Raw genomic sequence first — 27803 nt, forward strand, 5'->3', positions numbered from 1 at the left:
ATAATAAATTAAGGAAAAATAAAGCATTTTGCAAAATAACTTTAGTATGACTCCATTTTTTTCTATCTAAAATAAACATGTATTTGATTATGATTATTTGTATGAGTCATTAAGGTGTAGCCAACTGTATACCAGAGAGTGTTAATGTTGTTTACCTCAGGCCACTAGAATTAGTTGGGGAAGGGGGTTATTACCTTTATATTAGTTTCAGTTGATACTTTTGTCATTTAAAAAAAAATAGATTAAAAAGCAAGAGGAAGAAAAAAAAGCCCTTGGAGACTCATTACTTGGATGTACAGATACATATTTCTTTTCATAAATGGAAGAATACTATACAAGCTATTTCAAAGTCTTTAAAAAGCACTATCATTTTTTAGCAGGTTTATAATAGATATATGGGTATACTTACATTTTAATTTTTTTTAGCAATCCCCCAGGCCATTTTAACACCTTTAAAAGAGATATAATTCACATAATGTTAACATGTATATATTTAAAGTCTTGTATTAATTTTGACATCTGTATATATGCTTATGAAATTATTACTACCATCAAGATAATAAACATAATTATCACCCCTAAAAGTTTCCTCCTACCTCTTTATAAATCCCTCTGAGCTGCAGTACCCTCACTCCATTCCAAAGGCAAGCACTGATCTGCTTTCTGCCACTATAGATTTATTAGAATGTCATATAAATGAAATCAGAAAGCATAAACTGATCTGGCTTTTTTACTCAATAGATCTGTCCATATTGTTGCATATGTTAGTAGCTCATAAAAATTACTGATACACTATGGATGTACCACAATTTGTTCACCTATTGGTGGATATTAGAGTTGTTTGCAATTTGGAGCTATTAGAGCAAAGTTATGTGAACATCTGTGTACAAGTCTTTTTATGGATATATTTTGTCATTTCTCTTGAGTAAATACATAAGAGTGATATGGCTTGGTTCCATGTAAATGTATGTTTTAAGCTTTGAAGAAACTACAAACCATTTTCCAGATATTTGTGCCATTTTACATCCCCACCAGCATTGTGTGAGAATTTCAGGCTGTCCTTTCTCTGTTGAATTTTCTTAATACCTTTTCCCAAAATATGTTATATATATTATATGTGGGTCTATTTCTGGATTCTCTATTTTTCCATTGATCTAGTTGTCTTTCTTGATGCCAGTACCACACTGTCATGATTTCTGAGGCTTGTAATAATTCTTGTAATGAGATAGGATTAAGTCCTCCAACTTTATTCTTCTTTTTCAAAATTGTTTTGGCCATTCTAGGTCTTTTGCTTTTTTATGGCAATTTAATTTAATTTTTTGCATTTTTTATTAAGTTTTTTATCTTAATTCCAGTACAATTAACTATGTTAGTTTTAGAATCCATTTTCTCTACAAATATTTTCTACAAAAAAGCCTGTTGGTTGGGGCGCCTGGCTAGCTCAGTTGGTAGAGCATGTACTCTTGATGTCGTTTAAGTCCCATGTTGGGCATAGAGCATACATTAAAGGAAAAAAAAAAGCCTATGGGAATTTTTTTTTTTTTAAGATTTTATTTATTTATTTGAGACAGAATGAGAGAGAGAGAGCACATGAGAGGGGGGAGGGTCAGAGGCAGAAGCAGGCTCCCTGCTCGGCAGGGAGCCCGATGCAGGACTCCATCCAGGGACTCCAGGATCATGACCTGAGCCGAAGGCAGTCGCTTAACCAACTGAGCCACCCAGGCGCCCCAGCCTATGGGAATTTGATTGGGTTTGTGTTGAATACTATAGATAGAATTGACATCGTACAATATTGAATCTTCTGACCCATGAACACGGTATATTTTCACAATTTGTCTTCTTTAATTCCCTCATCAATGTTTTGAAGGTTTTAATGTACAAGTCTTGTAATTTTGTCAAATTTATATCTTTAGATGCTGTTATAGATGGTATATCTTTCCTTTCAATTTTTAAATTTTCATTACTAGTGTATGGAAATACAATAGAGTTTTTTTTTTAGTCTCTTATATTGCAATCCTGCTAAAATTCATTTACTAGTTTTATTAGCATTTTTTTGTAGAGATTTCTTTGGATTTTCTATGTAAGTACTTTTGTCATTCCTGAACAAAGACAAATGAAGTAGAATTTTATTTCTTGACTTACTGCCCTAGCTTAGACTGGAAATGGTGAAAGTAAACATTCTTGGTTCCAATCTCAGAAAGAAAGCATTCAATCTTTTACCATTAAGTACGATGTTAGCTGTAAGTTTTTGAATTGTCTGGTCAAGGAAATTCTTTTTTATTCCTAATTTTCTGAGAGATTCATTATTTCAGTCAGGGATAGAAATTGGATTTTATTGAATGTTTTTCTTACACATCTTGAGACGGTCATGGTTTCTTTTGTTAACTACTTGCTTTATGTTACTTGATGTTTAAATAATAGACCAACTTTGCTTTCCTGAAATAAAATTTGTCTCTGAGGTAGGTTTTGTTTGTTTGTTTTTACATTATTGAATTTGGTTTGCTACAATTTTATTTAGGGTTTTTTTTTGCATCTTAAGTTCATGAGGGATATTGGCTTGTGGTTTTCTGATAATTTTCATATTTGGGCATCTGGGTAATGTTGACCTCATAGAATGAGTTGGTAGGTAGTCCCTCCTCTTCAGTACTCTAGAAAAGTTTGTATAGAATTGATAGTATTTCTTCCTCAAATGATTAGTAGAATTGACTGATGAAGCCATGGGAAAAATAGGTCCCATAATGAGGAGAAAATGAGTCAATCAAAACTGATTTGTAACTGACATAGCTGTTAGAATTAGCAAACAAAATAGTTATTAAGCACAGTTATTTTTTATTGTTATGTTAATACCCATACATTACATCATTCGTTTTAGATGTAGTGTTCCATGATTCATTGTTTGTGCATAACACCCAGTGCTCCATGCAGAACGTGGCCTCCTCAATACCCATCACCAGGCTAACCCAACCTCCCACCCCCCTCCCCTCTAGAACCCTCAGTTTGTTTTTCAGAGTCCATCGTCTCTCATGGTTCGTCTACCCCTCCGATTTCCCCCCCTTCATTCTTCCCCTCCTGCTACCTTCTTCTTTTTTTTTTTCTCTTAACATATATTGCATTATTTGTTTCAGAGGTACAGATCTGAGATTCAACAGTCTTGCACAATTCACAGCGCTTACCAGAGCACATACCCTCCCCAGTGTCTATCACCCAGTCACCCCATCCCTCCCACCCCACCCCCCACTCCAGCAACCCTCAGTTTGTTTCCTGAGATTAAGAATTCCTCATATCATTAAGTACAGTTATTATAACTGCATTTCACGTGTTCAAAAAGTAGTGACGTCCATGACATAATTAGAGAAACATAATTGATAGAAATAGTAGATAGAAATTAGTAAGGCTATAGAAGACTTCAGTAGCACAGTCAACTAACTTGACCTAATTGACACAAAACACTCAAAACAACAGATACATGAGTGCGATTGTCAAATTTACCAAGATGGACCATATTGTGACTTACAGACAAGTTTTAATTTCAGAGGATTCAAATCAAAGCAGGTATGTCCTCTGACCACAATGCAGTTAAATTGGAAATGAGTAAGATAAACATCTCTGGAAAATCCCCCAAATATTCACAACGCAGAGTACTAACCACTATACGATCACGGCCTCCCCCAAATATTCAGAAACTAAATTACATACTTCTGTATAACCCAAGGGTAAAAGGAAATCAAAGGGAAATTATAAAGTGTTTTCAATTGCATGGAAATAAAACCCAAATAAAAATTTGTGCTTGTATTCATTTCCTGTTGCTGCTGTAACAAATCACCACAAACCTGGTGACTGAAAACAACACAAATTTATTATGTCACAGTTTGTGAGGTCAGAAGTCCAAAATCAGTTTCATTGGACTAAACTTGAGGTAGCAACAAAAATGTATTTTTTGGGAGAGAATCTGTTCCCTTGCTTTTTCCATCTTTCAGAGGCTACCTACATTCCCCTTGGCTCTGGTCTTTTCTTCCTGTTCAAAGCCAGCACCATAACATCTTCAGATGTCTCTGATTCTCTTGCTTCCCTCCCAATTGTACAGACCCTTTTGATCACATTGGGCCCACTAGGTTAATTCAGGATAAAAGTCTTCCTCCCATGAGATCCCTTAAGTTAATCACATCTGTAAGGTCACTTCTGTTGTGTAAGGTAACCTGTTACATGGGGTGCAGGGATTGGGACATGGACATCTTTGGCAGTACATTGTTCTGCGTACCACTCTGCTAATGTAGTATTTAGGTGGCAGTTTACACCTCTAAATGCACATATTTAGATATATGTGGTGGCTCAGTCATTAAGCATCTGCCTTCGGCTCAGGTCATGATCTCAGGGTCCTGGGATCGAGCCCCGCATCAGGCTCCCTGCTAGGCGGGAAGTCTGCTTCTCCCTCTCCTACTCCCCCTGCTTGTGCTCTCTCTTTCACTGTGTCTCTCTGTCAAATAAATACAATCTTTAAAAAAAAAAAAAAAGAAATGGTCTCAAATTAATGACCTCAGCCTCCATGTGAAGAAACTGTTCAAATAACAAATTATGTAAGATGAATAAAATCTGAGATCCGTAAAACATGGTGACTATAGTTGATAGCACTGTTTTGTGTAATGGAAATTTGCAAAGAGAAAAGAACTTAAATGTTCTTACCACCCCCCCAAATATATATGTGAGATGATGGATGTGTTAATGAACTAGATGGAGGAAGTCTTTGCACAATGTGTGCATATATCAGATCACCACAATGTATACTCTAAATGTCTTATTATTTTATGTGTCACTTACACCTCAACAAAGCTGAGATTTTTTAAAAAAAGAACAAATTAAACCCAACGGAAATAATAAAGATGATAGGGGAAATTTAAAAAATAGAAAACAAAACAATTAGGAAAAAAGACGAATACAATGAAAAATGTAATTATTGAGAATATTAAAAGTATTAACAAACCAAAATAAAAAAATGAACAAACCAACAGTTTGATTCTTACCTTCACAATGTGTAGTGTTAAAGCTGGAAGTAAAAAAATTTTTCAACTATTTTTATTTTAATTCCAGTTAACATACAGTGTTATATTAGTTTCAGATGTACAACGTAGTGATTCAACATGGAAGTAAAAATTTTTTTGTTAGAGATGTATGTTTTTGGTGGAATTCTGTCTAGAATCCTCATTTTGTTTTCTTTTTTGGTTCCAGCGCTAGACCCCGAGCAGACTAGTTTATACTACCTAACCTTATGTGAAGAAGTCATGGAGCCTTCTAACGTATGATGAGAAGCATAATCACCAAGCCATCCATACATTTCAAATAGTAACCCCTGAAAAGATACTGGAAAACAATGACAGACTTACTCCTTAGTGTTGCTTTAGGTTGACATCTCTCAGTGACCCATCAGTTTTACTTATTTTATCACCATTAATAGTTTTTCTAGTTCATGTGCATGTCCATTGTAAAAACTTAACTTCTCTCAACTGGGTTTTTTCTTTGCTCTGCCCCAGTTTCTTAGAAAAATCATCAAATATCCTAGGTTCTCATAAGGATCCATGGAAGAACAAAAAGACAGATTAGGATCCCCAGCCTCAAGAAACTTTAGATAAAATTCTTGAATATATTGTAATTGGTATCATATAATGCCAACTTCTAGGAATTAAAAACCAGGATCTAAAAAAAGGGAAATAACATGTGAAAAAATGATAGGAAAAAGACGAGATTAGAACTGGGTGTTAAGTGTGAGAACTCTGATTGGAAGTTCCATTATTAGAACATTCTACTCTTTATAGACAACTCTGTGACAATGTAAGGAGGCCCTTCCCTTACCAGTAGTGACGTATCTATTCTTCATAAGTCTTCATAGTGTTGTGTCTCTTCAGTCCAGAGACTCAGACTCTGGACACACTCATCTTAAATCTTAGAGCAAAAGATGTTATATTTCAAAAGAACAGAGAACTGGAAGGGAGACGTTTTATAATTCAGGGTCTCTTATCTGGGTATTATGTGGCCACAAGGTCTTCAGCTGATTCGTGCCTTTTAGGCACTCCTAGACCATCTCATTCTTGTTACTGGATCATGGGGGGAAAATTAAAACCTCCTGACAAACCAGAAAATGCTCTTCACAAATACAGGAAAGAAAGAAAATAGTTTTATTATTGAATAAGCACTAAGTGAGCATTACATGCAACCCATTAATGAGATTACAGACAGAAGGAAATCTCACCCTTTCCTAAAGCCAGGCAAATATAATTCATTACATACATGCTCATACATGTACATTCATTACATGCATGTACATACATGTTCTCAAGATAATTTGTCCTCATGTAGCAAGACTATACCGGCACCATTGCTGCTGTATCTAGTTCACTGGAAATTCTCTTTGTAGTTGGGGTGTCCATCTGTGTTAGTCATTTGCCTTTATCCAGAGGAGAAATTAAACTTCGCATATGTTTATGATAAGCAGGTAGTTGCCTAGAGGAAACTCCCATGATTATAAGAAGAGATGGCTCCCAGAGTCTTTTTTTTTTTTTTTTTAAAGATTTATTTATTTGACAGAGAGAGACACAGCGAGAGAGGGAACACAAGCAGGGGGAGTGGGAGAGTGAGAAGCAGGCTTCCCACCAAGCAGGGAGCCCGATGTGGGGCTTGATCCCAGGACCCTGGGATCATGACCTGAGCCGAAGGCAGACGCTTAACGACTGAGCCACCCAGGCGCCCCTGGCTCCCAGACTCTTAAGAAAGTCATTCCTGAGTTATAAAGCTGCCAAGAGTCTTATTTAGCATTTAAAAAGATTTACACATATATCAGAAGGATAGAGGAAGGATTTACAATTACAAGCTTTCTCTAAGCAAAGATCTAAGAAAAGGGAAAGTAGAAGAGGTCTTTTCCCTTTTTGGCACCAGAAAAAAAATGAAATTTTATTAACCCTTAACAGTTTACTGGGCACTTACTTGACTACTGAGGAAATAAGTAATAAAGAAGAAGTGATCTAGTACAGAGAAGCAAGTTTACCAACATGGTATCTTCAGTAAAAGTTGTTTTCGGATTTATATTGCATAGCTAGTGGAATATGTTAGGACTAAAAGTTTACCTCTCCTATGTAGTCACCTCTTTCACATTCTTTTAATCTCTGGAATGATGATGCTTCCACTTTCTGGTGTAAAACAAATGCTGTCGAAGAGTTCCATGAGTTCTCCCAAGTCTACTGTAGATCAAAAAACATGTAAAATCTAACATCTTTGGTAAGATTAACTTTGTTTTTTTTTTTTTTAAGATTTTATTTATTTGTCAGAGAGAGAGAGGACGTACAAGCAGGGGGAGTGGCAAGCAGAGGGACAAGCAGACTCCCCGCTGTGCAAGGAGCCTAATGCAGGGCTGATTCCCAGCAACCTGGGATCATGACCTGAGCCGAAGGCAGACACTTAGCTGACTGAGCAACCCAGGCGTCCTGGAAAGAGATTAACAGTTCTTAAAATTTATTTCAGTAGTATTTTTATAAAGAGCGGTCCTAAAATCTAGAACAAAATACCTCCACTTCAGTCATATAAGATAAAACAAGATTGAAACAATTAGTAAAAATCAGTTTTAAGGGCGCCTGGGTGGCTCAGTTGGTTAAGCGACTGCCTTCAGCTCAGGTCATGATCCCAGGGTCCTGGGATCGAGTCCCACGTCGGGCTCCCTGCTCTGCGGGGAGCCTGCTTCTCCCTCTCCCACTCCCCCTGCTTGTGTTCCCTCTCTCGCTGTGTCTCTCTCTGTCAAATAAATAAATAAAATCTTTAAAAAAAAAAAATCAGTTTTAAAAGCTTCACTCTTTTATTTCTTCAAATTTTAAATTGTTACAAATATTGAAGAACAGAGGAAAGCCCCCCCATTGTTCGAATATCGTAGTCTGAGTCTTAACATTAAACTTTTCCTCATTTCCTTCCGGACCTTACATAAGTATTTTACACGGTTATAAATGTAATACAGGTATAATTTTTTATTTTGCCTTTTGTCTTTTTTAACCTAATCTATTTTTAAGCCCTTAGCCTACTCTAACTAGCCCAAAGCCAGATCTTTGCTACTAGAAGCAGCTCATAAAAATCTTTGCTGCGACTTGGTCCTGGTCAGTTGATTGGACACTTCAGCCATGTAATTCCATCTTACGGTGGACTTCCTACAGACCAGTCAGGAAGTTTTTCTTTCTTCTACTAACTCTTGACTAAAGTGACTTAATAAAAGTCATGTACGGGCGCCTGGGTGGCTCAGTTGGTTAAGCAACTGCCTTCGGCTCAGGTCATGATCCTGGAGTCCTGGGATCGAGTCCTGCATCGGACTCCCTGCTCAGCGAGGAGCCTGCTTCTCCCTCTGACCCTCCCCCCTCTCAAGTACTCTCATTCTCGCTCTCTCAAATAAATAAATAAAATCTTAAAAAAAAAAAAAAAGTCATGTACATCTAACCATTTTATAGTTCTTTACTGCCTATTATTTTATCTTTCATGATTTACTTGCTTTCAAATATCAACCTGTGAACTTTTCTTCCCTTAACAAAAATGTAGTAGATTGAACATACAGGGATTTTGACTAAGTTGATTTGTTATGGCAGTTCCTACTGAAAGATCAAAACTATAAAGGTTTACATTCTTGTTTGCAGTTCAGTTTTAAAAAAAAAAAACAAAGATTAGGGGCGCCTGGGTGGCTCAGTCATTAAGCGTCTGCCTTCGGCTCAGGTCGTGATCCCAGGTCCTGGGATCAGGCCCCGTGTCGGGCTCCCTGCTCATTGGGAAGCCTGCTTCTCCTCTCCCACTCTCCCTGCTTGTGTTCCCTCTCTCTCGTTGTGTCTCTCTCTGTCAAATAAATAAATAAATAATCTTTAAAAAAAAAAAAAAAAGATTATAAAAATATATAGTGTACATATACTTGTGTCTTTTAAATGCTGGCAAGAAATACGGCCAAAATACTCACATCTCAGAGATAAGATGTTTTTTCCAACTTTATATCTGTCTAAATTTTATAAGTGTTCGTCAATGGGCATATATCTTACTTTTATGATTAGAAAAAAATACATGTGTGGCACCTGGCTGGCTCCGTTGGTAGAATGTGCGACTCTTGATCTCTGGGTCATGAGTTCAAGCCCAACATTGGGTGTGAAGCCTACTTTAAAAATTAACAAAGAGAGAAAGGTTATAAATATTTTTCCTATAAAACCCTGCATTTTGGAAAATATTTAAGGAAGCTAACCATTGCCATCCTTTTATACTAAATTTCTACCGTAGCTCCAAGCTCCCCCTCCCCATTTTGGGGAATTTTTCTAAGTCTTAGGGTGAATGATAGTCTGTGTATATGTAGGAATTGTGACTGGCAGGACTAGGAGAAGAAAGAATAATCTAGATACAGAAATAGCATTGTGGGGGCACCTGGGTGGCTCAGTCGTTAAGCATCTGCCTTCGGCTCAGGTCATGGTCCCAGGATCCTGGGATCGAGCCTCACATCAGGCTCCCTGCTCAGCAGGGAGCCTGCTTCTCCGTCTCCCACTCCCCCCTGCTGTGTTTCCTCTCTCGCTGTGTCTGTCAGATAAATAAATAAAAAAAATTTTTAAAGAAATCTTAAAAATAAAAAAGAAATAGCATTATGCTAGTGATAAGAGGCATGTGTGTCATTCTTGCACTTACTATACACTATTTCTGACATCTCTTAGGAGTTCAGATTAGTGACCAGGGCTTAACTACTTGGACTTTCTTTAGCACTCATACTCCTGCAAAGGAGAGGCAATGTACGTTCTAGATCATGTTTTACACACCATAGCTCTTCAGGATGCATTCTGTCTCTGTCTCTTAGCTGCTATTGATTCTTCTTATGTGATCTACCATTTTACATAATAGTTTTTCTCAGTGTTCTAATTACGTCAGGCTTTAGGGAAGACTGTGCAAAATTACATGGGTTTAGTAAAATTCAGTCAACTTATGAATCTTCTCTATTAGCCCCCTTTCTCTAAGCCCAACACTTACCTCCTGAATTGCACAGGGATAGTTGTTAGCTTTTAATTTGCAAGATTAAAAGCTTGACTCCAATAGAGGCCATATAAAAAGTAAATGAAAAACAAGGGACTCTTCTACTTACAGGAATGACTTGTCAGGCCTTTACCAGATGTCATTAAAATGTATTGCATTGTGCTTTCTTTTTTAAAATAGAGTCGCTACCAGTTGCAATAGTTTTGATAGGGCACAATTTTCTGGAGTCTGTATTCCATTCCAGGGCGGAGAGTTGAAAATGGGAACATTTCTAACTTGATACAGTCTTGGCATGAGTCTCTGTCCGAGAAAAGACAAAGAATCTTCTAAAACCCAATCATTAAACTTGTCTGTGTCCCTAGTATTTTTCTGAATTTATATATTAGTCATTTCCTAACAAGAGCACTCAAGGAAAACATCATTTTTCTGCCAATAATGTAAAAATTTGCAGAAGTCTTGAAATCATAGTATTGCTTTTTTGTTTACGTTTCCTTATTTTGTATTTTAAAGTAGTAGAAATTAAATGTGCCTGTAAGAGTTGAGTTCTTATGAGGGGTAGGGGAAGCTGCTTTAGGTATCTCTAAATTCAGATAATTTTGAATCTCATACAGAGATTGTCCCTTGTCCTGTGGTGCTTTCATTCAAGACAAGGGGGAAAGAATCTGTGTCTTTGTATTGGGGTGTCCATATTGCATCTTTCACATAGAGCAGCTATTATTTCTTTAGTCAGCAAATTTAAGTGCCCACTTTGTGTAAGGAACTCTGCTTCGCATGGTGTATGATGCCTTAAAGAATATTTTTAATAAAAGAATAACCCAGTCAGATTAGTTATTTATAAAGGCCATCCGTCAGTATTGTATATGATGTCTTAAAGTAAGAATCAGAGACAGTTAAGAGACCATCTTATAGTAACATCAGTGCAATAATATGGGCCTAATCTAAGGTATAGGCATTGGGAATGGACTAGAAAGCAAAGAACAAATCTGAGACAGTGTCTTAAATGTAATTCTCTTATTCTAGCTAATTCAGGATTAATTGTCCGGTAAATCAGAGTTGATGTCTCTGTCTTCCTCCCCACTCTTCCTTCCTCCCCACTATAGCACACCCAAAGTTTAGTGCACCTCTCCTTCAGTAATGGTAGGAGAGGGGATGTAGATCAGAATCTCTTCAGACACTAGGTATATATGTATCTGTGTTCAGGTTTTCAAAAGACTGTATATCTCCTAAAGGAGTGTGTATTTTCTCTTACTTCATTTTGTGAATTACTACTTTAAATCAGAACTTTAAATAGCCACTTAAACAGAGTAACAATTTCTGCTGCATAAGGAGCTCTTTTTTAAAAAGCATGTTATGTTGTCCATGGAAGAAATGTTTTTTTGTTTTTGTTTTTATGGTTTTCGGTTGTGGGTATGGTTGATATATTCCTGAAAAATAAAGTTTATCCACATCTTTGGTTTTTGTTGTTTAGAGGAAACCACTCCTGAGTGTATATTTGATACCAAAGAATCCTCCAGAAAGTGGTCTTCCCCTTTTCTCTGAATGGAATTTAGAGCTAAATTTATGCATATATGAAATAAAATTTAAAATAAAATGTACGTGTTTCCTAAGCTCTAACTCTTAAAAAGAGTTCTGCTGTGGAATCAGAATTAATCACATTTTGGAGAGATGCACATAAAACAGACTGGTTATATAAAATCAGAAGATCCATAAAAAATGAAAAGAGACCACTACATACATACATACATACACACATGCATATACATATTCAATAGAAGACTGTGAAGCAGTAGAAAATTTAAACCCATGCATGGTTACCACAATTTTAATTCCATACTTTGGGAAAATAGTTTACTTTGAGTAGGTCACCAAAGAAGAATAACAGTGGTCTAATGTTTTCTTGTTCATTAGGGTCCGTGAGGGGAAAGATTAAAAAACTGAGGTGTGTGTAACAAAGGAAATTTACAAGAGTATTTTTTATGATGTTGCAATAATTTTGAGAAGAATGTTAAATGTTTCCTTTTCCTTGTTCCCCAGAACAGTGTAAGTGTTCATATTCTGCTGTTCTTCTGAAAAAGAGTAGGTTGTCCAGAGAGATTGGTTGGTTTTGCTTAATGAGTGATCTTTTATTTCTGTAGGGAAATAGGACAGGGTACCTTCAGCTTTGTGTTTATTCACTTTTGATAATGTCTCTATTTGTTAACAGTCTCTATTTGTTAAGTGGCCTTTCTTTGACTCTTCTCCCTACCCATCTGCCTGTCATACCTTACTTCTGTTGACTCATGCGTTAACTTCTGTAGGATCCTTTTAAAATATTCTATTTGCTATCTGATGTTTAGTCTTTAAATTGTACATCCAAATGTTGAATGATTTTGTGGAATTTGCAAGCCAAATGAATATTTAAAAATCCTTTGTAGGCTTAATTTTCCATCTAGAACTTCTGATAAAATATAATCAGTAAAAATTAGGTTATCTTTCTTGATTTTCTCCCCAGCAGTATGAACGACTAGACTGATAGTATTGATCTGAAATGAGAACTGAATGTTGTAGAAGTGCTGCCTAATGAAATCTTAATGAGAATGTTCTTTTAGTGTCTAGAAAGCTTTAAAAAACAGAAGCTGGAATTTGATATTTTTTGTAGCTTAAAGGAACCTTAGATATCACCTAATCTCACTCCCCTCTTTATAGTTAAATATGCAGGTGCCAGAGAAGTGTGACTTGCTTTAGATCACATAATCAATCAATCATAGAAGCAGACCCACGTCTAGAATTGGCTGGCGGGCCAATTTCTTCTATAGATACCACATACTGAATTATGTTTCCTAACCATGAAATAGGAGGAACCTAGGACACTGGTTGGAAGGCTGTATGTGCTGATGTGAACAGTCTGTGCCTAAGACATGTGCCAGGGCAATGTCTGGGCCACAACCACACAGTTGTTCACTTGATCATTCAGCTGTTTCTTCCATATGGGTGAAGCCCTCTTGTGTTCTGCTAAATTTGAATACAGGTATCATTTTAGACTCGGTATTTCCAAACATGACTTTGCAGTGGGAAGTAATGGCCCTGATCTTGTATTTCAGCTCAGACAGCTGTAACTGCACCAAAGATCTGGAAGAAACCAAAAGATCGGACCCGAACCACTGAAGAGGTGTTAGAGGCAGAAGTGGAGGTAAGGGGCAAAGTAAATCTCAAGTTTTAACTTATCTTCAGAGTAGTGGTGCCATTTCCTAAGACAAGTGTGGGTTTATATCTCTTTTTCGAGATAATGTTTTTCAAACAAAACGTGATATATCAAGCTCAGTCTGATTGTTTTGGTCCACCTACAGAATTTTTTTTTTTTTTTTTTAAAGATTTTATTTATTTATTTGAGACAGAGAGCATGAGAGGGAGGAGGGTCAGAGGGAGAAGCAGACTCCCCGCCGAGCAGGGGGAGCCCGATGCGGGACTCGATCCCGGGACTCCAGGATCATGACCTGAGCCGAAGGCAGTCGCCCAACCAACTGAGCCACCCAGGCGCCCCCCACCTACAGAATTTTAAAAAGATTTTTGATACCATATTCAGTTTCACCAGATTCTTGTCTCTCTTTCAAAATTCCTCTTCTAAAATGGCAAAACTAATTTACTGCTTAATTTTTGGTTAATCCCCCAACCCCCTCAATTGAATTTTTCCTTCTGTTAACTAGATGGAAAGACTACTCTGGTAAAGAAAAATGGAAACAGTTTTTTCAAATACTCAGTAGCAGTAGTGGTTGGTAGAAATCATCAAGTACATTTTAGGGAAATGAATCTTTTAACTGCATTTCAGTAACATAACTTTTCACATATGATTTGTCTGTTTGAAAACTAAACTATGCCAGATTTTGCTGTAGGTAACAGCACGACAGGAGACCATGTAAAGAAGAAACAAGGGTAGAGTTACTCCTAAGGAGTGTCCTATCACTTTCATAGTCTATAATCTTCAGTATCCTTAGTGCTGTGTTCTGAAGTTTATAAATGAAGAGTAATCTAAAAAATATGTATGTTGCTTTTTTCTTTTTGAACTCTTAACATCTACTTTATTAAAATAATTTTTATTAAATGTGTAAGGTGATAACATTAGAATATACAGAATATTTTAAAGTGACTTTAAATGCATTTATTTCAAAAGGCTTTTCTCTCTAGTTTTAATTCTTACCTTTCCAAGCAGTTCACAGTACCCCTTTGTTACTTCCCCGTCCTGTCACTGCTCTTACATGATGCTCTACTGATGTCACAGTTAGTCCCATAGTAACCACTAAAATGTTTCATGGAAGTGATTTCAGTGTGGTTATCAGGGGGTAAGAATTGGCAGGAAGTTATAGAGGTGCAAATAGTTGCTGCACTTGCCTTGCAGCTGAACAAGAAAATGTTGCTCCTACAGAGAATAAAATACCTTCCAGAGGCAGGGGAATCTCATACATTCCTGGTATGGCTGTAAGAGCTTCATAAACTGGTTTCTCTTTGATTCCACTATTTTTTATTCATTTTCTTCTGTTATACTTCTTATTCCTTTGCTAGATTTCTAAGCATTATTGAATATTAAATGGGTAGGTCATCACCGCTACAAATATTCATCCTCTTCTTTAGGTCAGGGGTTGGCCAACATTTCCTGTAACAATTTCTCAGCTCTGTTGCTATAGCCCAAACACTGCCATAGACAATGTGTAAATGGATGATTGTGACTATATTCCAGTAAAACTTCATTGACGGACATTGAAATTTGAATTTCATATAATATTCATGTGTCATAAAATATTCTTCTTTGGAATTTTTTCAGTGACTACAAATGCAGAAACCATGCTTACCTTGCACACTGTACAGAAATGGGATGAGCCAGATTTGGCCCATGAACCATAGTTGGCTAAAACCTGCTTCAGATTGTTATTCTTCGTACATGAGAACTATTTTGACTTATTCTGAATCAATCACTTTTTTCTTAACCTTATAGTTTAAAAGTATAATAAAAAAGAATTTGTTTGCACACACACCTTTTTTTCCCCCCAGAAATCCCAATTCCTTGTCTTTCCTATAGTTGAACATTTATTAGAGTAGTTTAGTGCATACTGGGTGTCATTATCTTTTTTTTTCACTGATCCTCAAGCTCTCCTTTTCTTACCAGATTTTTCACAGCCTTTAAAACAATGGGTTTCAGATATTAGCATATTTTAGGTTATATATTAGGTTATTATATCATTGCAAATATTTTATCAAATTCTATAAATTATAGCCTAGAAGGGTAACGTGCAGGGTGATTCATCTTAAAATTGCTGGTCAAGGCATCTTAAAATTTGTTTTAAAATTTTAGGATATTTCATCAGTTATTACACACATAGTTGTCTGGTCTGACTATCTGGCACTTTAAAAACTCATGAGTTGAATAGGCAGTTTTATCAACTAAATTCTTCTTTTAACAGCTTCCTATAAAAGTTTAACCTTTGACAGTCAAGCCAATAAGGTATTTTCTTTCTTTAATCTGGTTTTCTTAGTAAACAGTTTAGGAACTGTTAGACAGTTACAAACTAGTTTAATATGAGTGTCATCCAGCTAAAAGAAAAATAATCATCATAAGTACTTAGTGCAGCTAATTTTGTGATTCCCTTGAAAAATATCCTTCTAACAGTGTTCCTCAGGCACCTCAATGATTTTGTGTTCTCTAAATTATGGTTTGTTGCTTATGGAACCAAGTTTCTTTATACTTCTTTTTCCAGTTAGAAATTAACTTTCCAGGTAATACATTCTCTAGTTATATCCAGTAGATTTTCTTTTGCTGATTTTAGGTACAGAGAAGAGGGCCTGATACATTTTTTCTCTAAAATAACACTTTATTTTATAAGCTCTGAAAAAAGAACTCCCTATAATTGTATAATGTAGTTATACTGCTCTTTAATAAGTTTAAGTACCATCGACAGACTGTCATGCCAATTTTTTTTTTTTTTAAGGTTTTATTTATTTTTTGACAGAGAGACAGCAAGAGAGGGAACACAAGCAGGGGGAGTGGGAGAGGGAGAAGCAGGCTCCCCGCCAAGCAGGGAGCCCAATCCAGGGCTTGATCCTAGGACCCTGGGATCATGACCCGAGCTGAAGGCAGACGCTTAACAACGGAGCCACCCAGGCGCCCCTCTCATGCCAAATTATTAAAGATCTTGATGATCTATACTTAATTAGAAGGTGTCATTGCAAGGTCATTATAAGTTAGACTACAATAGAATGTAGAAAAAGAAAAAGTAAGGTTGTTGATTCGTAATTCAAACTTGGGGGATCTGTTTTTTCTCAAACTTTAAAAGATGCTCACTCTGCGCCATGTTTTAAAAAGAAATGATTTCAGCCTTTATTTTCTTGAAATTTTTATGTCTTGTCTTTCTTTTGATGGTTTCTATACTGTGTTTTCCTGTTGGGCGAGTAGAGAAAGCACATGTGCACACAGAGGGTGTGTGTGTGTGTGTGTGTGTGTATTTTCAAGTTTGTGTTTGCATGAACTTTTTGTTTTCATTATGGAAGCAAGTCCTAAAAACCATCTATTTCTGTTGACATTTAAAAATGTTGTCTTTTCCCCATGATCTGATGTACGTTGGAAGAAAATTTACTAGTAGTATACCTGTTACAATATTTTACTTATGTAAGAAAGTAGGATTTGTAACTCTTTAATTTTTTGAGAAAACAATTTTATGAATCAATTGGGGTAACCACTGTGTATATGACGTTCTTATATACAATCCTCTGTTGAATGAGTTCAACAGAGCCTCTATATTTTGCTCTCCTAGCATGAATTTTTCAGTTAGAATGTCTGTTTCCTCTGAGTGCTTCTTCCAAAGACTTATTTTTTTAGAGTGCTTACCCTTCATGGTAAAGGAAGACATAAAGTTCATGGAGAAGTGCCTCAAGGAATTTTGATGGTTCATATATGGTCCTCAAGAAATTTTTTTAAAGATTTTATTTAATTATTTAGAGAGGGTGCATGCAGGGTAGGGGCAGAGGGATAGAGAGAAGAGAATCCCAAGCAGACTCTGCGCTGAGCAAGAAGCCTGTTGCGGGGCTTCATCCCACGACCCTGAGATCATGATCTGAGCCAAAACCAAGAGTCAGATGCTCAACCAACTGAGCCACCCAGGCGCCCTAAGAAATTAATTTTTGTTTGATAGATATGAAACTATTGTGGTCAAAAATCATCTGGTGAATAACTTCAATTCTATTTTGCTTTTTAAAAATAGGGTGCATCAGCAGCACCTTGGTGACCCAGTCGGTTAAGCATCCCTCTCTTGATTTTGGCTCAGGTTGTGATCTCAGGGTCTTAAGATCCAGCCCCGCATCAGGCTTCGTGCTCAGCATGGAGTCTGCTTGAGATTCTCTACCTCTGCCCCTGCCACTTGTGTGCTCTCTCTCTCTCAAAAATAAATAAAAATAAACCTTTAAAAAATAAAAATAAGATGCACCAGAACCCAGATTTCTCCCTCCATAGAGGAATATATACCAAGCACTTTTCTATATATAATTTGAATAAGGTTACAACCACAGAGACTTCTAAGAACCAATAAACAAAGTAGATTTTAATTAACAAGTGGCCTCCTTGTAAAATGAGAGATGATCAACTTTGCAGGACCTAGATACTTTATTCATCAAACTCTCCATTTAGCAGCAACAGGAATACAAAAAAATACCTTCTAATGTTTCTTTTTATATATTTGCTGAGCCTTAGTGGCAAGGGTAGGAGTGCTTGATTTAGATTTCTGACTAGGACTCTTTCATGTCCAACAAGTGCAAGGATTAACAGTTCTTTCCATTCGAACCTTTGGTACATTTAGATTTCATTAGTCATGTTAAAGCATTTCAGTAGCCATGTGATTTGTCTTCTCTATGCCAAGAGATGAAATGAGAAAAGTGTTTTAAATAAACTTAACATTGTACCATATGCTGAACACAGACATCCTTTTTTTGAGTGACATGTTTTCCTGTGCCTTTTGAGGGGATAGGTGTAGGTTTACATGCATATTTACATGGTAAAAATCGTGTAACCTCTGTGTTCACTTATGCTTTAGCCGAAAGCTGAAGAGGAGCTTTCAGATGACAAAGTACTTGAATCTGAACAGGATAAAATGAGCCAAGGGTTTCATCCTGGAAGAGACCCCTCTGACCTAAAAAAAGTAAAAACTGTAGAGGAAAATGGAGAAGAAGCTGAGCCTGTACGTAATGGTGCTGAAAGTATTTCTGAGGGTGAAGGAATAGATGCTAATTCAGGCTCCACTGATAGTTCTGGTGAAGGGGTGACATTCCCATTCAAACCAGGTAAGTGTATCCCTGCCTTCCTGTGCATGTCTTTCCTTCTCACCTTCTCTCTGTTATAATCTTACAGCAATGTTGGCTCCTTGTAGAGAAATATTGGATGGAAGATAAGAGGCTCATCACAGTGTAATATTTACAGAATAGATTAACAGGCATAAGTTAGGGACTAGCAAATCCTGGGAGTTCTCTGTGGGCGGAAGTGATATCTGATGCTAGTATTCTGCTTTTACTGGCAGAGCAGCTGGCAGAGGATATCAGTCAGTACTAGGCTGGTGGAATTCTACAAGAGGAATTTACTTTTATTTAGTTTAATTGAAAGGGCTGTTTCAGTGCTCCTTTGTGCTCATCATTTCACAAGCCTTAATCATTTACCCTTACTACATGTAATACACTGACATTTTTTACTCTGTTCTCTTCTTTTAAAAATGTTGGGTTATGGGGTGCCTGGCTGTCTCAGTCGGTAGAGCATGTGACTCTTGATCTCAGGGTCGTGAGTTCAAGCCCCACGTTGGGCATGGAGCCTACCTAAAGGGAAGAAAAGAAAAAAGAAAAAAAAAATTTTAAATGTTGGTTGTAACTCCCTAATTTCACAGCAGAAATTTGTTGACAGAAATCACTCTGTAGAACTGAACTACAATCATCAGAAGCAGTGTGACTAGCTTATTAAGCACATGGAGTATGAGAAGTGTCCTGTGAAATACATGATAAGCCCCAGAGGCTCTTTCATCTTTAGGCACCGTCAAGTCCATTAAAGTCTATCCCAATCCTATGTAAACCATGTTTAACTTTGAGATTTTTGGAGTGATTTGGCATGGACATGTGGGGAAAGATGGTTCATTTGGTCGAAAATTTGGGGTGGATACAACGTTTTTCTTAGTTTGCCAAATCTGAGTGACTTCTGTGTCAGATTGGGTTTGAAAGTAGAGTATCAGACATCAACAATAATCTTAGACAAAAATTAGTGACGTACAACCAACATTTTTAAAAATGGAGAATAAAAAATTGTCAGTGCGTTACAGGAGCAAGGGTAAATATTGTTTTAAGAAACTTTTATTTCTTTTATTTAAATTTGTATTTGTTCTGAGTCATATGGTCATTATATTTCTTATTGTGAGTTGTAGTAAGAAATGTTTGAAAGTCACTGATTGATACCACCTTAATAAAATGATCTTTTTACTACCAGTAAACTGCTGCCAGTGGGCTTTATGAAATTGAAGGGGTATGCTATAGTGACATTTTTTTTTAAATTTTAGGACTCAGTATACTAAAATTACTTCTAAAGATCTAGGCTTGTGTCATATCATGAAGCACTTGTGGCTACCACCAGTCCTTTAGGAGATTGAGACACTATTGTCATTTGTCGGACTGTGTCAGTGTGTGTGTGTTTTGTTTGTTTTTTGAGTAAGCTTTATGCCCAGCATGAGGCTCAAACGCATGACTCTGAGTCCCATGCTCTACTGACTGAGCCACCCAGGTGCCCCCTATCAGTTATTAGTTTGGCAAGGAAAAAGTACCCAACCATAAGCCCCAACTATATTGAATATAGTTTAGTTAAACTGTAATATATAAATATATAAATATAATATATAAATATATAATATTTATTATTTTTATAATTTATAAATTTATAATATTATAATATATAAATATATAAACTATTGAATATAGTTTAGTTAAACTGTAATTAATATACCCTCACAGTAATTGGAAAAAAAGCAATTTAAAATTTATTTATTTTTAGAGATTTTATTTATTTAGTTCACAGAATGATAGAGCACAAGTAGGCAGAGTGGCAGGCAGAGAGAGAGGGAGAAATAGGCTCCCCGCTCAGTGGGGAGCCTGATGCGTGGCTCAATCCCAGGACTCTGGGATCATGACCTGAGCTGAAGGCAGATGCTTAACTGACTGAGCCTCCTAGGCTTCCCGACAATTTAAAATTTAGATCCCAATAAACTGCCTGCCTTTTAATGAATATAGTAAGATAATAAGGATTTAGTTGAAAATATCTGCAGTGTTCTCACAGACCATCATGAGTCTATCACCTACATATTAAGAATCACTAATATTAAAAAGGACCCAGAGTACTATCATGAAGTGATCTGGGGGCCTGATTTTGATGAGAGTTTTGTTAATTAAAAGAAAAATACTGTGACATGCTTTTCTTATCCAACAAAAATTTCAAGAAATTTTCTAACTTTATATAATGAGATTAGGATTGTGAGAAATGATAGCTATAACAATAGTCATAGTAGCAAAGTGAGTGCTCTGGCAAAAAACTAATTTAAAATTAATATTAAAAATATTACTGTTGGTGGGAATAAAAATAGTGCCACTACTGTGGAAAACAGCATGGGGGTTCCTCAAACAATTAAAAATAAGAGACACCATATGACCCAGTAATTCTACTTTTGGGTATTTACCCAACGAAAACAAAAGCAGAAATTCGAAAAGATATATGCACCCCTGTGTTTATTGCAGCATTATTTACAATAGCCAAGATATGTAAGCAACCTAAGTGTCCACTGACAGATGAAAGGATAATGAAGATATGTGTATATACATGTGTCTGTGCATGCATGGTGTACACACACAAAGTGGAGTATTACTCAACCATAAAAAGAATGAAATATGGCCATTTGCAGCAGTGTGGATGTATCTAGAGGGTATTATGCTTAGTGAAATAAGTCAGACAGAAAAAGACCAATACCGTATGATTTCACTAATAGTGGAACCTAAAAAACAAACAAACAGAAAAACAGAAACAGACTGATAAATACAGAGAACAGTCTGTGATTGCCAGAGGATAGGTAGATGGGGGTGGGCAGAAAAGGTAAACAGATTAAGAGGGTCAGACTTTCAGTTACAAAATAAGTAAGTTATAGGGATAAAAAGTGCAGCATAGGGAATATAGTCAATAAAACTGTAATAACTTTATATGGTGACAGATGGTTAACTACACTTACCATGGTGAGTGAGCCTTTCGTAAAGTATATAATTGTCAAGTCACTATCTTGTATACCTGAAACTAATACAATATTTTGAGTCAGCTATACTTTAAAAATAAAAACCATAGTCAGGGGGGAAATTATATATAGCTGCTTAGCCTTTCAGAATCTTACAGAAATTATTTGTATTTGTTTTGTGTCCTTTTGCCTTTTTTCCCCCCTCCAAAATAACATTTCCAGGTGAACAACCGAAGTATCCTTCTTTTACATGAAACCAAAGAGTATTACAGATTCTTATTTCTGAGGTATTTAAAGGCTTAGTAGTTTATTTAATGAGTATTATTACATGTTTCTGGCCAAAGGCTGCTTAATGTATATATTAAGTGGTTTCTGTAGCAATTTCAGATTACTATCCAAAGGTATTCAGAAGGGATAACAGAACATAAGACAGTTTAAAATTTTTACATGACATTTTCTGACAGTAGCTCAGTGTTTGCTTTGTGTTTTAGTCTATGACAGGGTAAAATAAATATCGGAATCTAGTTTGTACTCTTACCCGGTTATCCATATAATGACCCTATAGAGACTTGTCTGTCTACATCCCTTTTTCTAGATTCCTGGAAGCCTGCTGATACTGAAGGCAAGAAGCAATATGACAGGGAGTTTTTGCTGGACTGCCAGTTCATGCCAGCCTGTATACAGAAACCAGAGGGCCTGCCTCCCATCAGTGATGTGGTTCTTGACAAAGTAAGCTGTATACTCAAGAGAAAGCTCTATCTTTCTATAGGGTGCTGGTTTCAATTATCAGTACAGATATGCGAAGTATAAGCAATTTTTAGCAATTGTTAGACTAAATGTGTTTGAATTAAAATATATGTTTAAGTATTAGAGTTTTCCTACATATTCTTGGGTTTGGGGTTTATTGTAGATTACTGTAACTTTGGGTTTGGCCCATATTTGAGTGGTAACAAGTTAAAATTCATTAATTGCCTGCTTATTATTGCTATTGCCTAGTGATGTGGTGAAAAATGTGTGTCTGCTGGGTCAATATGGCTAAAGTGATATGGAGCTCTTTATTCACTGTTCTAAAATTTCAGTATGGAATAGAAAGACATTGAGGACAGGTCAGATGCCTAAGAGTGTATTTGGCAAATCAAACTTAAGTGGTAATCAAATAATATATAATTCAAATAATGTATTTCAGAATTTCCCTAATATGTACTTAGAGTGATTACTTTTCAGTTTTGGCAAATAAATAGGCACCTATTCTCTTTACATCTGATCTTAATGGTGCATACAGGAAATTAGTACAGTGTTTATTTTGTCTTTATTAAATTAAAAAGAGTAGAGTCAGATGTGTATCTGCCCAATTTTATGTATATCAGTGATGAACCAGTGATGATGACCAAGCTTAAAATATTTTTGTTTTGAAGAGAAAATATTAATCCTTACTGAAGTGTAGAGGGTAACTATCTTTCAGAATGAGATCTACCTCTTTTTGAGATTTCCAGCAGCTCCTTATTCAGACCCTATGTGTATTATTTTCCTCTTTTATAGCACTAGGGTTTCTTACTTCTCTTGGTATCTAAGTCTTCTCTCTTAGGTACTAATATGGCAATGCTGATTTGAGACTACTTTAGAGGGTAGGTTTTACATACACTGAATCAGATTAGCCTCTAGAAAATATTCTTTCTTGTCTGCCTACCTTATTGGTTTCCGACTTCAAACCAATTTTTAGTTGATTTCTCCCTGAGCTACTTCACTTTGTTTCATATACAGTCACAATACATGCCTGTACAAAGCCAGATACCTCCAACTAACAAGGCAAATTGAGTGAGATTTTAAACTGATCACACATGAAAAATATCTCCTTTAGAGACTTCCTGTTCACTCAGAATATTTGCTTTGCTAACCATAAAACAACAGCAACGAAATCGACATATGTGATAGCAGGATTTTTCAAAGCAAGTGCTCTGATGTCCTGGTGAATATCCTAGAAAAAATCCCCAAATTTGTCCGTAGGTCATAGGATCTCATAGCTTTTCTTGTGCCATTCTGCTGGTCCTTGAGTATCTATTGAGCCAGTCTACTGATTGTGTCTAGCCTCTCCTCGGAAATTTTAGGCCTAATGAGTCCCAGGGCATCAGAAAATTATTTCTGGCTTAAGTCCAGAGAAACTACCATGATTTACATTGGACTTCTCTGCCTCAGAAAGCCAGTGCTCATCATTTTAGCTGACATAACTTTTCAGTCTGAGTTTTTACTTTTTTGGTACTGAATGTTTTGAAACTTGTGTTAAGCTTTCCTTTGCTTCTTCATGCAGATCAACCAACCCAAATTGCCAATGCGAACTCTGGATCCTCGGATTTTGCCTCGAGGACCAGACTTTACTCCAGCCTTTGCAGATTTTGGAAGGCAAACCCCTGGTGGAAGAGGTGTACCTGTAAGTGCAAGTTCCCTACAACCCAATTAGTTAGAAACTGTCATAGACTTCATGACATCTTGTCTAACGGCAAGAGAGCGGCTTTTTTTCATTGATTCCTTTAACCAAGAAGAAGTAGAAGAGGTGAAGACTGTCTTTTTTTCCATACTGATATTAAAGCAAATAAAGAATACACTGAGTCATTTTTACTTGAGAGAAGCTGGTCTGCATTAATTTGGTCTTGATTTTTTTTTTTTTTTTTCATTTTTTTTTCAACTGACATGAACTGCAAATGGGTTAAAGTAGAGCCAACCTTAAATAGGATTCCTGTTTTGAGGTGTCCTGATATAGTTGAGATCTCTGATGACAGTCAGCTAATGGTCATCTCTTTGTCTTTGTTTCTACAGATTTGCAAAGTGCAGAGCAGGCATGGATTGCCAATTCTGGAACAAAGCAAAGCCCCAGCTTGCACTCCACTGGCGATGTCGCACCCACCCCTGAAGAGCTTGCCTCTAGGGGTGCGCTGAATCCTTTTTTTTTTTTTTTTAAACAATGGTCTCTGGTGTTCTCATATTTTCTGTTTTGTTTTTCTCACTTACTATAGGTTGTGAAGTCAATATATGAACAAATGACATGTACAAAAGAGTGCAGTATTGGTAAACTGCAGGTTGCATTTACACCCCCAGTGGCAGGCTCTTCAGTGGGAGAAGTGACATCACCAGTGGAGTTATGCTGGGGCACTGCGCTGTGCAAGATGCGGCAGGCTGTGCCTACTCCATGCTTTGTAGACTTGCAGAAAGCATGGGGGAAAGTTGCCAGTGATGTGAAAACCTGTTTTTCCCAAACTAGAATGGTATAGAGAGCACTTAATTTAAAGTTCTGGAGGAGCTTGGAGTTTGATGTACATTTGCAGATCACCCTATTAAGACTACTTTATTTTATGTTTGTAAAAATATTTTTATTTAAGGTGTCACTTTTTATTTTCCCATCACCGTTTTATTTCTGGAATGGCAACTTTTGAAACCTGCTTTGAAATAAGACTGTACCCATCAGGAAACAAATGTCACTTTGTAGATATTTGAATTATTTGTTTGCCTGCAGCCAAACACTTATTAAAAATACTTCAGTGCCAACAATGTGTTGAAGGCTTTGTAAAACCCACAGAAAAATCTTCTTAATTTGAAGCATATTATTTATTGAGCATTACCATCTTAAGGATATCTCTGTGTGTGATATTCTTTTCTCACACAGGTTGGAAATTTAACCTTTATTTTCTGTAAATACTAAATTAAAATTTTTCTCAAGTTTTAATTACCTCACCAGAAAGTCTTTAGAAAGCAGTTTTCTAGAAACCATTTGATACCTTATTTTTCAGCATTATCTCTACCTTTTTGGTGGTGTAAAGCATTGTATTCTGTTAGCATTTATTTTTGGTTTTGTTTCGGTTTTGATTTATATCTTTGTTTTGCCAAACACTAGAAATAATGTTGATGCCATTTTGATTAGTCTCTGGTTAACAGCATCTGTCATTATCATATTGCTCTTTGTTCATATGTCACTCAACAGAAGGTATGATTTGCTGCGTCTCCTCTTTCAGTGTATACTGCCACTTTTCAGCACCAGCTTGCTATTGTTTAATAATTAGGTATAGCAAAAAGGAAGTGCTGTGGATTGAGAATAAGCTATGTCTCTTTCAAAATATTGAAATTAGAAAATGAATTTTAAATTTACCGCAATGTATGTTTGCCCACTAATCTATCTGCTTACATAAGTAAATGAGTTATTTGGTACAAAGTAATGTGATTGGAAATGAGCCATTATCAGGAATTTGTAATGTCTCCCAAAAAGTCAGCTTTAGTTATTTCACTTTCTTTAAATAGATCTGTCATGTGCCACAAGCTAATTTTTAAGTAAAATTGTGATCCGTCAGAGTAATACTGATATGTTGAGCCTAATGCAAGTAATTATTCTTCCAGCATCTCCCATAGCTAACATGCTCCACTTAATTTGGCCTGCTTACCTTGGTATATTGTTGTGGATTCAGATGGGAATTTCGTAGGATATAGCTATGTAACATATAAAGGAACAGTTAATAATGCTGTTTGGAAAAAGCAGCAGTCCTACGCTTCATCGTTTTTGGTTCCATACCTCTAATCATTTTTCCCAGCCTCCCAGTTGGCTTATAAATGATTACCATCCAAAGATACTAAGATCTGCTAGACTTAGCTTCTTGGTGTGGCTTCAGTAACTATGACTCCTGTATAAACTTACCTGCAAAAGACTTGTTAAAAAATATGTTGAATGGGTAGCAATTGTTTTAACATGTTATATGCAGTTACATAACATTTTCAAACATAAAGGTCTTGTGATGGGTAGTAACGTATAGATCTGTTGGAAGCACTCAGGCAGTATCTTCTACTTTTTTAAAAGTCAAATTACTCAGCAAGTGTGATGTTAATTTTAATAGTAATCTGGGCAAACATCACAGAAAGTGCCCCAAAAGACATGTATTGAGAGAGAGACAGTGGACCTAGACTAGTAATTTACCATTCATATTTATTTCAGTTAGCTTTGAGGTTAGCTGAGCTATTATAAAAATTCTAGGAGCAAAGAGGTTTCCTGAGCTTATATCATCCTTCCCTTTCTCCTTAAAGGAACACTTGGCTTACCTCTCTTTAAAACTTGGTAGGATGAATATTGGTCCTGTTTCCTTTGGTTATTCAGGTAAGCAGAGGAGTTTAAGGTTATAGTCTATGAATGAGATAAGACCAATGTATACTGAACTCAGATGAACAGATGAACAGAGATGGGTATGATTTTTATTTAATACATTTAAGAAAAATATACGAGAGTGGGTAAAAAAAAATTTAAAACTCAGTTCACCTGGGGGAAAAAATGCAGCTCACTAGTTAATCAATGCCAATTTTTTTTTTTTTTTTAAGATTTTATTCATTTATTTGACAGAGTGAGCAAGAGAGCACAAGCAGGGGGGAGAAGCAGACTCCCTGCCGAGCACGGAGCCCGATTCGGGGCTCAGTCCCAGGGCCCTGGGATCATGGCCTGAGCCAAAGGCAGATGCTTAACCATCTGAGCCACCCAGGAGCCCCAATCAGTGCCAAATTTTGATGTTTCATTTGAGTTGTCACATTTTTGGGCCCTGAGCACGTTATACCTTAAAATTCCTCTGCCAGCCAGGAAGTTCCTCTTCCAATCAGGATCGTCTGTCCTTTAAGCAAGGAGACCAGGCTCATTTTTATATATATACACTCCATACTCTTTAATTTTATGTGTGTTTAGTAAATAAATCATTCATTATATATGGTGCATCTTTTGAAGGATGCTCTAAATATGACAGTTTGTATTAAACTTTCCACATGCACACACACACAAAGGACATGAAATGTTCGAGGTTAATTTTATCAATATAGATAACACTTTTTAAAAAGTTCTTTTTCTTCTTTGGTATTGATGATAACTCACCTAGTTTTTAAGGTCCTTTTATATGCCTTATATCCCTGATCCTCATAGTAACTTTTGTAGGTAGGACTGGCATTTAATGTATGAGAAAGCCTAAGTTCAACAAAGTTCAGAGACTTGTTCACAGTAACTTTGCTCATAAGTAGCAGAATTGAACTCAAAGTCCACAGTCCTTTTGTCTTCTAATCTGCCTCTTTTTTCTGCTGTACCATAGTCTTCTCAGGCATTGATGTTCCACACAGTGATTTCATTTTCAGAGTATAAGCATTAGTACATTAGAGATTAATTTATTAATTGTGTTAATCATTTGTAAGTATTATAGATCTGTTGAAGACTCAGTATTCTTGGTTAAATATTTGTGAACAGTATCTTTCTTAGTTATATCCAGTGAACCAAATAATAATTTTCAAGGTTGTCTTGGGAGCTTGCACATAGGTTATAATACCAACTTTTTATCTGGGACTAACAGCTTATGCTATCTTTTCAAAACTTACTTTCCTTTGAAACGTTGTTACCTATTTAGTAATATTTCTCATATCTTTATGTAGTTCATTTAAAATCCATACGTATTTGTCTTGGAGCTGGTAGAGATTTGGCATAAGTCATATTTACTTTCTATATTCGAATTTCACTGCATATTCATTGATATTTCC

At 36.3% G+C, this 27803-nt stretch overlaps 1 protein-coding gene across 21 annotated transcripts in view; it reads left to right on the plus strand.

The window, feature by feature from the left end:
• The window catches only part of EIF4G3 (eukaryotic translation initiation factor 4 gamma 3), a 338664-nt gene that overhangs the window by 240572 nt on the left and 70289 nt on the right, over positions 1-27803 (plus strand). For 17 of the 21 annotated variants that reach the window (XM_064589818.1, XM_064589800.1, XM_064589806.1 and 14 more), the window contains 5 exons: positions 13092-13180; positions 18063-18309; positions 21865-21998; positions 23575-23694; positions 24081-24191. In XM_064589818.1, the coding sequence (XP_064445888.1) occupies positions 13092-13180; positions 18063-18309; positions 21865-21998; positions 23575-23694; positions 24081-24191 (701 nt within the window). The remainder of the gene's footprint in view (positions 1-13091; positions 13181-18062; positions 18310-21864; positions 21999-23574; positions 23695-24080; positions 24192-27803) is intronic. The other 4 variants (XM_064589803.1, XM_064589805.1, XM_064589808.1 and 1 more) reach the window with 2 other exon arrangements.

This window comes from Mirounga angustirostris, unplaced genomic scaffold (genome assembly GCF_029215605.1).
Source record: "Mirounga angustirostris isolate CCGP_5_RB_7025 unplaced genomic scaffold, mMirAng1.0.hap1 SCAF_4, whole genome shotgun sequence".
Taxonomy (NCBI): Eukaryota; Metazoa; Chordata; class Mammalia; order Carnivora; family Phocidae; genus Mirounga; species Mirounga angustirostris.